We start from the raw sequence: 13750 nt of genomic DNA, 5'->3' as shown, positions 1-13750 counted from the left end.
CATTGATGTCAGATAAGGCCATCCTCTGCTACATATATATCTAGAGCCATGGATCCCCATAGTAGGTGGTTTAGTTCCTGGGAGCTCTGGGTAGTCCACTTAGTTGATACTGTTCTTCCTATGGGGTTGCAATTCCCTTCACCTGCTTCAGTTCCTTCCCTAGCTTTTCCATTGGGGTCACCAGACTCAGTCTGATGGTTGTCTGTGAGTATCTGCATCTGTATTGATCCGGTGCAGGCTTCCTGGGTTTCTTATAGGAAGTTTTCCATGCTCCCTGCCATTCCCTGCCTTGGTGATGCTCATGGCACCTCCCAACGTACAGCCAAAGTAAAAGGTCACCTCTAAACTGTTTCCGGTTTCTGTGCTTAATTACTCCAGGCATCACAAAAGGGATGCTTAGCAGAATTTGATCCTTAACACGGACATGCAGTGTCTCAAGTGACAAATGGGTCTGAGTTCTCTGAGTTTCTTTTTGCACTCACAGAAAACAAAGCAGGTAGACCAGATGTTTTCTAAAGGTCCTTCCACCTTCAACTCAGCAACCTGAACAGTAGCTTTCTAGTAAAACTACTGGAGAAAGGAGGAATCATGCATGTAAACCTGGGGATGTGTGGGGAACAAAGAGCAATCAGTCTTTTAAGATGAACTGCCAGTGTGACCTTCCTTTGATACAGCGAAGTTGTACCTTTCAAGTAGTAAATGTGTTCATACTGATCAATGGAAGTAATACACAGAGCATTTCAAAGTGTTTTGAGGATTAGAAACCTACACAAAAGTCAGTATTGCCATTAGGAGAACCAAAAGGAAGATGAGGACCCTAAAGGACCCTCATTTCTCAGACCCTGAATTTTAAATTTCAACTCGAAATATCACTACAAAAAATTATACTCAGCTAATTCCAACACCTGCAATTTACAAAAGGTAAGATATGGATTTACCAACAGAAGGAATAATGGTTTGAATATTTTGTCACTAAGAGGAACTTATGAGAATGAAGTTCGTTGTGGGAGCCAGCAGAATGGCATAGTGGGTAAAATCTCATGCTTCACAAATCTGAACCAATAGTGGAAGGACAGGACTCTTGAAATGTGTTCTCTGACCTCTATAGGAAGAGAAGAACCAATTCCCAAACATTATCCTCTCACCTCCATATAGAAGCTAACACGTGGAAACATGCCCCCCAACACACTTAATACACTGAATCAAACACAGTAATAATCTTTAGATTAAATGCAAAAATAAAAAGGAAAGACATTTTGAAAATTCTTAGTGATTTGTCATGTAAGTTTTCATCAGAAACTAAACCACATGACCATCTTATTAGATGCTGAGAAAGCATTTGACAAAATTCAATACCCCTTCAGGATAAAAGTCTTGTAAAGATCAGGAACTCAAGGCCCATACCTAAACACAGTAAAAGCCATATACGGCAAACCAGTAGCTAACATTAAACTAAATGGAGAGAAACTTGAAGCAATCCCACTAAAATCAGGGACTAGACAAAGTTGTCTACTCAGATTCAATGCAATCCCCATCAAAATTCCAATTCAATTCTTCATAGAGTTAAAAGAGCAATTTGCAAATTCATTTGGAATAACAAAAAAAAAAAAAAACACCCAGGATATCAAAAACTATTCTCAACAATAAAAGAACTTCTGGGGGAATCAGCGTCCCTGACCTCAAACTGATTACAAAGCAATAATGATAAAAATTGCATAGTATTGGTACAGACGGGCAGGTAGATCAATGGAATAGAATTGAAGACCCAGAAATGAACCCACACACCTATGGTCACTTGATCTTTGATAAAGGAGCTAAAACCATCCAGTGGAAAAAAAGATAGCATTTTCAACAAATGGTGCTGGCTCAACTCAAGGTCAGCAGGTAGATGAATGCAAATGGCCCATTTTTATCTCCTTGTACAAAGCTCAAGTCCAAGTGGATCAAAGATCTCCACATAAAACCAGATACACTGAAACTAATAGAAAAGAACTCAGAGAAGAGCCTCGAATACATAGAACAGGGGAAATTTCCTGAACAGAACACCGATGGTTTATGTTCTAAGATCAAGAATTGACAAATGGAACCTCACAAAATTCCAAAGCTTCTGTAAGACAAAGGACACTGTCAATAGGACAAACCTGCAACCAACAGATTGGGAAAAGATCTTTACCAATGTTACATCTGATAGAGGGTTAATATCTAATACATACAAAGAACTCAAGAAATTAGACTCCAGAAAACCAAATAATATTAACAAATGGGGTACAGAGCTAAACAAAGATTTCTCAACTGAGAGATATCAAATGGCTGAGAAACACTAAAGAAATGCTCAACATACTTAATCATCAGGGAAATGCAAATCCACCTCACACCAGTCAGAATGGCTAAGATCAAAAACTCAGGTGACAACAGATGCTGTGAAGGATGTAGAGAAAGAGAAACACTCCTCCATTGTTAGTGGTATTCCAAGCTGGTACAACCACTCTGGAAATCATTCTGGAGGTTCCCCAGAAAACTAGGCATATAGTACTACCTGAGAACTCAGCTATACCGTTCCTGGGTACACACCCAAAAGATGTTCCAACATATAACAAGGACACGTGTTCCACTATGTTCATAGCAGTGTTATTTATAATAGCCAGAAGCTGGAAAGAACCCAGATGCCCTTCAACAGAGGAATGGATACAGAAAATGTAATACATTTACACAATGGAGTACTAGTTAGCTATTAAAAACAATAACTACATGAAATTCTTAGGCAAATGAATGAAACTAGAAAATATCATCTTGAGTGAGGTAACCCAGTCACAAAACAACACACATGTTATGCACTCACTGATAAGTGGACATTAGCCCAAAAGCTTGGAATGCCCAAGATTCAATTCACAGACCATATGAAGCTCAAGAAGAAAGAAGACCAAGATGTGAATGCTTCAGTCCTTCTAGAAGAGGGAACAAAATACTCAAGGGAAGAAATACAGGTACAAAGAGTGGTGCAGGGACTGAAGGTAAGATCATTCAGAAACTGCCCTTGGAATCCATCCCATATGCAGCCATGAAACCCAGTTACTATTGTTGATGCCAAGAAGTGCTTGCTGAAAGGAGCCTGATTTGGATGTCTCCTAAGAGGCTTTGCCAGAGCCTGATACAGATAAGGATGCTTGCAGCTAACCATTGGACTGGGCATGGTGATCCCAATAGAGGAGTTACAGAAAGGACTGAAGGAGCTGAAGGGGTTTGCAACCCCATAGGAAGAACAACATCAACCAAACAGAATCCCCCCCCCTTCCCCCAGAGCTTCCGGGGACTAAACCACCAACCAAAGAGTACACATGGAGGGACCCATGGCTCCAGCCACATATGTAGCAGAAGATGGCATTAATAGGAGTAGGAGCCCTTGGTCCTGTGAAGGCTCTTTTCCCCAGTGTAGGGGAATGACAAGGTGCTGAGGTCAGAGTGGGTGGGAGGGAGTGGGAGCATCTTCACAAAAGCAGAGGAAGGGGGAGGGGGGTTGGGATAGGGAGGGAAAGGAGATAACATTTGAAATGTAAATATATAAAATATCCAAGAAAAATATATATCTATTTTCCAGATTCCCATTTAAAATCATCAAGCTTCTTGTCTATCCATAGTCCTGTCCCCAAGAGGCTGTGCAACTGTATTAGGAATTCAGCCTCCAAGGTTGCATTTTCTCAATGACACTGAGAATGGAATCAGTAAGAGATGCCCAAACATTTTCCTTCATTTTATTCTAGAAGATAAATTCAAGGAAATTCAGTCAAAACATTTATGAATGTTTTTGAATTATTTCATATCAAAGATCCTATAGGATAGCCAAAACAAGATATATGAATTGACATACTGGTGTCCCCTAAATTTTATGACATGTGTAAGATCTTATGAATCTGTTAGAGATGAACTATGAAATTTAATCCTTTTATATTTATATTTGACAGGATCCTTTTAAAATCCTGATCTCAGGATGCACAGTCTGTCTTTTGTGCCACTTATATTCAATACACAGAGCTGTTCACAGGAACTGAGGACTAGGTGCTGTCTCCACTGTGTGCTTGTAAGGAGCACCAGTCACACCACTGACCCCATACCTAACAGTAAACTCACCTTGAACTCCAAGAAGATTAATTGTCCTAGAAATCACAAGGCACACCCTTTTAAAGAAACAGGTAGCACAGTCAGGCTGAAGATTTTTCAAGCTTTCTTTTAGTCTATTGTCTTACTAAGAATATAATAAATGTATTATATAGATACATATTATATATGTATGTATGATCCCAGGATTTCTTCCCATTTCAGAAGAAACCAAGAGAGGCAGGCAAACTTTTCTATTATAATTATTCATCTTAAGAATAGAGTAGGACTTTAAAATAAAGTTAATAGAATGTTTTACACACACACACCAACCACATCCATGGTTTCTGATTTAACAATGAAATGTTAAAGGACAACTGTAGACCATATTGAACAGTCTGACAACCTCTTCTTTTATTTTTGGAGCACTCATCACCTGTATGAACCATTTGGGATGAGTCTCTTTAATGTGTGTATTTCTTGACATATCTGGAAAGTAGGTGATGGAAAGAAACCCACTGTGGTGCTAAGCCCATACCTGATATATTAATCATTGACATACACACTTGCAGGAAGAAGCCTAATGAAAGACACTTAAAATCTTTATTCATTGATTTACAAAGTGTACAATATTTACATATAGGCATCGATCCCATACTAACATGGATGCTGAAGAAAGTCTAAAAATAAATATGTAGAGCATAGGTTAATATACACATCATGGCTCTTTGCACTGTAAGCCATCACCAATGGTGAGGTTTAATGGAAAGTTTAAAGTGACTACAGTCACATGGGTAACTAGTCCTGGACCTTCAACATGAATGGTCCCACCTTGGTTTCTTGGTGCTGGGGGTGGTGAGCAAATCCACGCTCTTTCAAGAGAATGAAAAAGACACTTTGAAAGGCATTATGGACGTATGCAGCACACGTGTACAATGGCTGCCATTACTCCCCAGGTGAGGACAGTCTGTACCCTTGAGATCCAATCCCTGAAAACCAGGCAGGGAGGCTCTCGTATGGTCAGTCCCTTGTCTCTTGTTCTGATTGCATGCAGACTTGGCAAATGTCAGTGGAATGTGGCCATGCACAAAAACAGTACTTGCAGACATGTACGACATCAAATTCTCATTGTCTTAGAGCATCTTTAGATGCAAGGTCAACTACCTCCTCTCTGTACGAGAGGATAAATAAGGAAGCTATAACTTTACTCCCCAAAGGAAAAGTGACAACTGGGGACACATGCAAATGTCATCCTGAGAAGCAGGATACGTTCTATATGATAGGATGGGGGAAATTCCCATGAAGTCAGGCCTAGAGTTTTTCCTAGCTGAGAAATTCCATCCCCCCTCCCCCGTTTTTTTTTCTCCCAAACATGTCGCATCCCACATAAACTAAATCTGAAGGAAAAGGCTTCATTTATCAAACTTCCTTGAGCCTTGGGACCTTCATGTGTACACATCAATAGGTTCTGTCCTTACAGAATTGATGTAGGGTTATATGGCCTAACTATGTAAAGTGCTTAGCAAAGTGCCGGGCACATAAGAGGTGCTTACTACAGGTCGTTCTCTCCTGCTCTCCCATCTGCAGTCATAAGCAAGAAATTGATACGCCTGTCAAACTCTTCATTAAGGCTGTGTGATGCAACGTCAATGATTTGCATCAGAGTTTCTGCCCTCAGTTCAGATTTGGTCCCTGAGGGGGTGGGGGAGTCTCATTTAAGCTAAAGTTCTCTGTGCAGGGCAGATATATTTTAACATCATTGACCTCTTGGAGACATAGCTCCGCCCAGTTCCCTGTGGACACACCCCACAGCCCTGCAAAGACGGTCACACCAGTGATGGCCTTCACCCTAATATTTCTCGGGCAACCTTTCTGAGGAGACAATGAGGCAAACCCTTGAGGCAAATGCACAACTCTTGTTCATAGCAATAATTTTTTTCAGCATCAGTCCTAGGATCACAGATAACTTCCCATGATCAGGAGTGATGACAATTCCTCCCGCTGTTGAAAGCGAGCATTCTAACTGATACTTTGTGGAGAAAAAGAAAAGAATTTTTTTTGAAATATAGTTTTCAGTTTATACCATACAAAAATAAATGTCATTTAAAGAATTTACATGGGAGAAGAAAACAACTATGCAACTTCATAGGTTAAAAAAAATACACGGACAATAAAAGCCTTTCCTTCTACTTCAAAAACGGTAACTGAGAGAAACAAATCTTAGGCCACCGTACTACTTACGATCCATCTTTTTCTTATTCTAGCACAGGTGTGCTCTTATCTTATTGATCTAATGAGAATTTAGCTCAGAACTTTCTCTTTCAAGTCACTGTGATTGTGGAAGGAGACAGCTCTTTGGCAGTAAATACTATGGAAAGAGAAAGACTTTTGCTTAGCCATTTCTGAGCCTTCAAAATGAACTAGGACTAACCTCCACAGAGCTTCCTTTTATTCTGAAGTCCTCTCTCTGACGAGATCAGCTATATCTGAATGGAATGCAACACCTGGAGAAAATCATCCCATTCATTTAGTAACTTTTTAGATGCTACTGGTCCACCTGGAATCCGGGAACTCGGGAAGCATAATTAGTTCCCGAGTCAAGGCCAATCTGTTCAGTTACAAGAAGGGATAACGTCATCTTGAGGATGCTAATTTCATCAAGTTGAAGGAAATTGTTCTCTTTTCACTCCTACAAATACGGCAAACTTTTATAATTGCTTTTTTTTTTAATCTTCTACAAAGAGCAGAAGGAACATGTTTCCCAATGTTAAGATAAGAAGGCTGGGGAAATTAAATCGAGCAAAGCTCTTTCTGCTCTTTCGGGGACTCCATCAGAATCTCAAAGAAACGATTCCATTTATTTTGGATTTAGTTTTAAACTTCTAAAGCTCTAGGTGCAGGTGTGGTTGCAATGAAACCAATGGTTCTTTACTCTTTTCCTGAGGAGAATGAATATCTCCTGTATCCATAGCTTATTCTTCAGAGGGCCCAGGACCTCCTGCAGCTCAGGCATGGATGCTGAAGCAGGAACCCCAGACATCAATAAAAGCAGAGGTCTTTCTTGGAGCGAAATAACAGGTTCGTGGTGTAAGAATCAGGGTCCGTATCGGGGACAGGCTGACTCAGGCGGGGTTGTGGTTAGGCTGGAAATGACAGCACGGGAGGGAGCAATGCTTGCTCTTCATAGGAATGGTAATGGCTGGCTGTGATGACGTCTCGGGGTGCTGTGGTTGCATTGTGTCGCTGCTGCCAAGCTGATGACTCATGCATGACTATGGCCACGGTGAAACCACAGAGCTCACCTACATTGGGTAGGGAGGGTTACTATAAGGTGAGTCCCAGCCACACCCACAAGCAGGACACAATCACTGACACACAGTGTGGGTGCCCGTTTGTCTGGTTTATAGGGGACGTGGTGGCAAATGTGGCATCAGTGTCATTTCGAGGGAGCGGTAGATTACAGATATTTCCTTCACAGCAGGAGGTGCAGATCTGAAAGGAAGAGAGAAAACAAAGGGTGAGGAGAAATAAGCCCTTTTCAGAAGGAGGCAGGGACACTAGAGGAAACAGTCTACTCTAGGAAAGGATTGCTGCCTGACATTCATGAAGGCAAGAGTAAGATCCCATGTCAAAGCAACATGCTCAAAACAGAAGGCAGATTGCAGGGCACCTCCCCTGGGCTGCTAGGCGTCAGTCCTCTGAAGTACCAGGTATTCTACCTTGGACATGGACATGGGAAACTTGCCTTCTTTCCTAAGAGGCTCTTCCTGACAACAGGAAGCCACTGTTAAGAGGGTAACACTTCCTCTTTGAGACATTCAGTGAGGATGACTTGGCAATGCCTTGGGTCATGTGACCCTGAATGCTTACCTTCCTTAGAACTATGGCTATGGTTGACTCCATTCTCCTGCATGGGAAACATTTGAAGGGTCTTCATTTATTCAATTACCTGTGCTTTCTACTGCTTTACTCTTGAACCGTATAAAAGAAGTGAACCTAACGGTTTATTGACAGAAGTTATTTTGGGCCATGGTCACACGCTTTATTGACCAGCAGCCTTAAAAAACAGTTGGGGGCTTGTTAGAAATGCAGAATCCCACACCTTACCCAGCACTTGGGCAACTAGAATCTGAATTTTAACAAGATCCCAGATGACTCGGATTCATAAGGTGGTTACCATTCAATCCAGTTACTAGTTAGGACAGATGTAAACCTTTAGCCACAATCAACGAGTCCCAAAGCAGCATAACACTGAGTCAAGACTCAAGGGTCAAAAGCGAGTTTGACTTCCACTCCATTTTTTTACTAGCTGTACTGACACAAGCAACTGAGATATTTTTAGAGTTTCAATGCTTCTCTTAGTTAAAAAAAAAAATCGCAACAATGCTTGAGAGCCGAGCCCAGCTGTTGGAAGGGTTAGGCAGCAACCTTGTTTTGGCCTTTCTTCAAAGTAGTCACAAGTAGGCAGATGACATTTTAAATTTTAATTCTTAGTGTATGTGAGAAGTCACTTAAAAATTGTTTCTGCAGCTTAAAAGTTGAAAGCAGCCCCGGGTGACAGTGCTGTTCCAAGAGTACTAACAGAGGGAGTTTCCCTACACCCTAGGGAGATGGTCTGACAGGTGGGCAGATGTCACGTAAAGGCCAAGGCATGACAAGACCATCCAGGCAGTGCCAACCCATTGCTGCAACAGCGAGACTCCAGAGATACACAGTGCTGGCTTCTTCATAGTTTCCTTCCTGGATGCCCCTGAAGCTCACTTTACAAAGAATGCTCTGTGTACAGGCACCAGCTAAAGTTTAATGGGGACATATCCACAGGACAATGGCTTTCTTATCACCTATTATCACCTAATCAGGTGCTAATGGAGAACGTCCCTAAACTGGTGGGACCCCAATAACGACATGCACCCTCACTCTGCTATATGCTTTCAGAATATACTGTTGCCTCCTTCCTTGGGTGGATGACTTGGAGTAGACGTCTGCCATGCTCCACCAAGATGTACACGAGTGGTCCCTGACCCTCTCCTTTCAGGACTCTTCTGAGAGAAGAGAGGCTTAGGATAACCTTCAGCATCCTCTTCGAATGTGCTCAGACACACCATTTGCTTGTCCTTTGCTCTGCTATACACTGGCATTCTTCTAAAGCAAACAGGGAAGCAGGCAGCACCATGAACACTGAAGAATCCACTAAGGGCAGCAAGAGGTAATGTTTTCCCAGACCTTGTAGCCTTCATGCTCCGAGTCTCGGCAGCCTGTGGATAAGCACTCCTCCAGTGGGACACAGCGTTTGGTAACAGAGATGCTATTCCCTGTGACTTCCATCGTGTGCTGAGTGTAGCAGTATCTGGTGTCTGTTGAGAGAAAATAACCCTTAATTGAGATGGGAAATGCAAGCCTGCCCTGACTGAAAACACAGTAGGCTGTTTACCCAGATGCCCCTGAAATTAACCTTATATGAATGTTCTAAATACAAGCACGTTCGGTTTATGGGAACCGAATCATCAAATGGCTGATACCAATAAAGACGTTTCCTAACCCAGGACCCCAATAGGGAGATGAACTTTTACTTTTCAGAAAGTTATCAAGATAAATTGTTGCCTGCTCTCAGATGAATGACCCTGAGAGCCTGCCACGCTCTACTAAGGTGATTCCCAGGAAGGTACAGCAGCACACAGGGTGGAAAGAACCTCCATGCTAAGATCTACTTTGCAATGGCCTTCTGCAGAACACCGGTCTCTCTGCCCATCATAATCCCCCAACACAGGATACAATGGCAGAAGTCTTTGCCTTTCCATGCACTTTGCAGTTGATCTTATTTACATCCTGAGGGGGTGAGTGCTCCAGAGGACAGACGGCTGCTTTCAGTGCTGAGAACCATAGGGGTAAGAGTGGGCTAAAAGAAAAGCTGGGGGTGTGAAACAACATGCTTTCAGAAGGCTTAGGAAGATTATAGCCAGTGTGCATGTATATGTGCGTGTGTATGTATGTATGTGTGAAGTATTCCTGCACACCATCAGAAGAATTAGAAATGGATACATTTTGTTTGATAACAACGGTTCTCGAACAAAAGAACAAACCTGACCATGGAAACAGCCAGATCTAGAATGCTCAGTCTCAGCAACAAGATAGGTCTCCAAATCCAGGTAACCTCATTTCTCCTACTCTGATTTCCGTGCACCTCGGGTAGATGGTGGCCACTATGCAAGTCTATAACCCTTCTTTATCTCGAGGACAAATTCTTCCAGAATTCCAGAGAGAATTTAAGAAGGAAAATGGCATCGCCAATGTAATTATTTATGACCTGCAGGCAGCATGCAGCAGAGTGCTCTAGTCCCACTTCTACATCCCAAGAGGATGAATAATTCTTAGGAAGTGTCACTGAGCTGTTTTTCATCCATATCTTGGCTCTAACTCTGGATGCGTTACACATTTGGGGTACTTAGTTGCTAATATGGAATTATGATCTTCTATGGTATTATTTATTAAGCAATAAAAAATCCCCCCCATCAGATTCTGTCATGATTTTGGCATCTTTTAGCCAAAGAGCTAATGTTCAAAGAAGAACGTGTAAGATATTAGGTCCCTAGAATGAGCTAATACAGACCACATTGAGCCTTCTGAAAAAAATGCGGACTTGGGGGATTTCAAATGTCTTCCTAGACATACTCACCTCACGGGAATGCAGAACCAATCAGTTCTGAATCTGACCAATGGCAGCTCCTTTCCCAGGGTCACCCTGCTGTGGATGTTTACCCCTCTGGGGCCGTGTTCCTACATTGCACCCTGTCTGGAATTCTGCTTCCTGGAGTCATACTGGGGCAGTCTCCAGCCTGCTCAGGGTCCTGGGGAGTGCTTTGGGATTAGGCTAAGTGAGGTCATCTGGGGGTGAACATCTGGCAAATCCCCAACCCCACCCCTGCCCTCCACCCCTAAGCCCCGGCCTCTAATTTAAGGTGGAGGTGATTGGCTATTGGACGAAAGGGAGGATGGTTTCTCATCTGCCTCCGTTTGGCAGGCTTTAACAAATGAAGACCAGGGGCCTAAGAGTTTACTTTGGCATCTGAGGAAGGACATTTATGGCTGTGGCGGGTGCACCTTTCCCACTCCCACGTCAAATGTTGTAGAAGGCAATAAAAGCAGGAATGTTCTTATCTTGTGTTTCTGCTTCGCTCAGGCAACTTGAGCAGCTGCCAGGGGCCGTGCTGCTCAAAATGTAAATGCTCACAGTTAACATCATGCCCAGATGGAATACGTAAATCAATAGAGACTTCAGTTTGGGAAAACTAGGTTTGTCCCTCAAGTAACGAACAATCTTGTCTGAAATAAGCCTTAAGATAACGATTGGTGAGCTGGATGCAACTACTTTTTCTTCATATTTTTCTCCTTAATGTACTAATGGGAAGTTTATTCCTCTACATGCAAGTGGTTCCAGCAACTGATTGAAATATCTTTTGTGTGTGTGCATGTGTGTGTGTGTGCATGTGTGTGTGTGTGTGTGTGTGTGTTTCAGCAAAATGTACAAAAACCCTAGCCTCTGATAAGTTAAGTTTTGCCATTCTATGGCGAGGGGAGATCACTGAAAATCCCAGGAAAGAATATCCTCTGAAACACCATCCTGTGTAACCCATAAAACAAAGATATGTTGAGAACTGCTGTCACCTCTCATAGTAGAGACCCTGACTCTGAACAGCAGCTCCTTGGGGTGTCCACTTAACTTGCAAAGGCCCCAGGTGAAATCGTGAAACATTAGCGTAGAGAAAAAGGTTCTGCAGTTAAATACGGTTTTGCGATGCTCAAACAAAGCTGAAGTGGTTTCAGTGGTGCACATTTTGGGAGTGCCTTCGATGTGTACCTCGATCTGTGATCACCAAGGGTGTGCTGGGGTGAGCAGATGGAATTTCCCAAGCAGAACCAGGTGAACCACGTGTGGCTTATTACTGAGCCGGAGCACTGATCAAAACTGGGTTTTAGCCACAGAGCATGGCTCTCCATGCATTCTGAATAATCCTGGGGTTGGTAATGAGGTTATATGAGAATCAAGCCTGCTGATAACTTCACACTAAAAGGATTTCAAAGGCTTTTATCTAAAAGATAAAAGATGGATTTGAATTTCTACCAGGTTAGTTTCAGCCTCTAAAATCTCGTATTCTGCAACTGCATAGTAATTCCCAGAGGTTGAGAAGCCAAACTCTTTAACTCACAGTAAAGTCAGAAATAGGAAAGACAGCTTAATCAATAGCTGGAAAGCACAGAGTATAATTTTCACCTATCTCTCTCTCTCTCTCTCTCTCTCTCTCTCTCTCTCTCTCTCTGCTTGTGTCTCTGTCTCTCCCACTCTCTCCTTAGTCAGGTTTTGAAATTTAAAACCAGTTCACAGCTTTCAGGAACCCGCCATTATGGTTTCCAACAAAAGAAACTGCTTCAAACTAACTACACCTGAGATTATTATTAAAATTAGGGGTATATCATTTGAAATGTAAATGAATAACATGATTAATGAGAGAGAGAGAGAGAGAGAGAGAGACAGACCGACCACCTATATGCCTGTGTGGAGGAAAGCACTTCTCTGCTGCCTGTGATTCTCTATGGCTGAGCTAGTTTGGGTTTTCCACAAAGATGTAGAATGTTTAAAGCACTGCTAGGAAACAATTCCTCAGACGCAAGAAAGTGAGTGGGAAGGGAAGAATTGCAGTAGCAGCAGTGCACGTTATACTGGAAATCAAGAGCTAGTGGCCGGCCTGGACTCCTTAGTGTCACAGAGCTCGGCATCTCCAGTCTGCACCGCTGCTCAGGCAGCCACGGCTCCCCAGGGCTGGAGGTGCGGGGTCTCCGCGATTCCTACTGCGCTACTGTTTAATCACCTCTGTGGGATTCCCATCTGGACTGCACAGATTTGTCTCTCTGTCCCCGTTTTTAACCAGAGTGTAGACATTCTCTACGGCTCTGTCCTTGACCTGCTTTTGCCCGAGTGACCTCAGATTCACCTCCTTAGTCTCCTTCTTCGTTCATTCCCGGACACTGCCAATGCACGTGACACTTCACGGGGCTGCAAGGAAAACCCTCCTCACGCTGATTATCTCCACGCGTCAACCCCAGAAAGTCACCACCTGGAATGTGACGCCCCTACACTTCCGGAAAACTTGAACCAGACCAGAAATGCTCCAAATCTAAATCTCTAAATTCTCTGAAATGTCTCCGTTACACATTTCCTACTGCAGGGTTTCATCACTTCCTGTTTGGGTCTGAATGACGTTCTAGAAAACTGACAAGTATTTACAATTTGGATTCACTTTTAAGTAGTGAATATGTTCCCTTAAAGAGCCTGGAGACACTGGCTTTATCGTTGTTATCAAAGTACCGTTGTTATCCATATCCACCTACATGCCTCAATACCCCAGTCATCACTACCAACAACCTCACTGAAACTTGGCAGACATCTTGTAAAACAGGCCTCCTTTGCAAATTGAATGTCAGGCAATGTGAAGCTGTTTTTATCGTCAAACAGTGGGAAATGCTGGGTGTGTGGATGTTTCTGGACAGGAAAGCCAAGAACAGGAGCTGAAGAGAGTAAAGACCTGACAGACAGCAAACATCTGGGCCAGTGGCTCTCAACCTTGCTAATGCTATGACCCCTTAACACAGTTTCTCATGGTGT

At 42.7% G+C, this 13750-nt stretch overlaps 1 protein-coding gene across 4 annotated transcripts in view; it reads right to left on the bottom strand.

The window, feature by feature from the left end:
- Positions 1–4484: 4484 nt before the first annotated feature.
- The window catches only part of Lypd6 (Ly6/Plaur domain containing 6), a 145311-nt gene continuing 136045 nt past the window's right edge, over positions 4485–13750 (bottom strand). For 3 of the 4 annotated variants that reach the window (XM_063284533.1, XM_063284534.1, XM_039106250.2), the window contains exons 4-5: positions 9316–9446; positions 4677–7584 (exon numbers count right to left, since the gene is read on the bottom strand). In XM_063284533.1, coding sequence (XP_063140603.1) covers positions 7417–7584; positions 9316–9446 — 299 coding nt within the window. In that variant the 3' untranslated portion in view covers positions 4677–7416. Of the gene's footprint in view, positions 7585–9315; positions 9447–13750 lie in introns of all 4 variants that reach the window. The other variant, NM_001419682.1, reaches the window with a different exon arrangement.

The sequence above is a fragment of the Rattus norvegicus genome, chromosome 3 (assembly GCF_036323735.1).
Source record: "Rattus norvegicus strain BN/NHsdMcwi chromosome 3, GRCr8, whole genome shotgun sequence".
NCBI lineage: Eukaryota > Metazoa > Chordata > Mammalia > Rodentia > Muridae > Rattus > Rattus norvegicus.
This window is presented reverse-complemented; position numbering and strand designations above follow the sequence as displayed.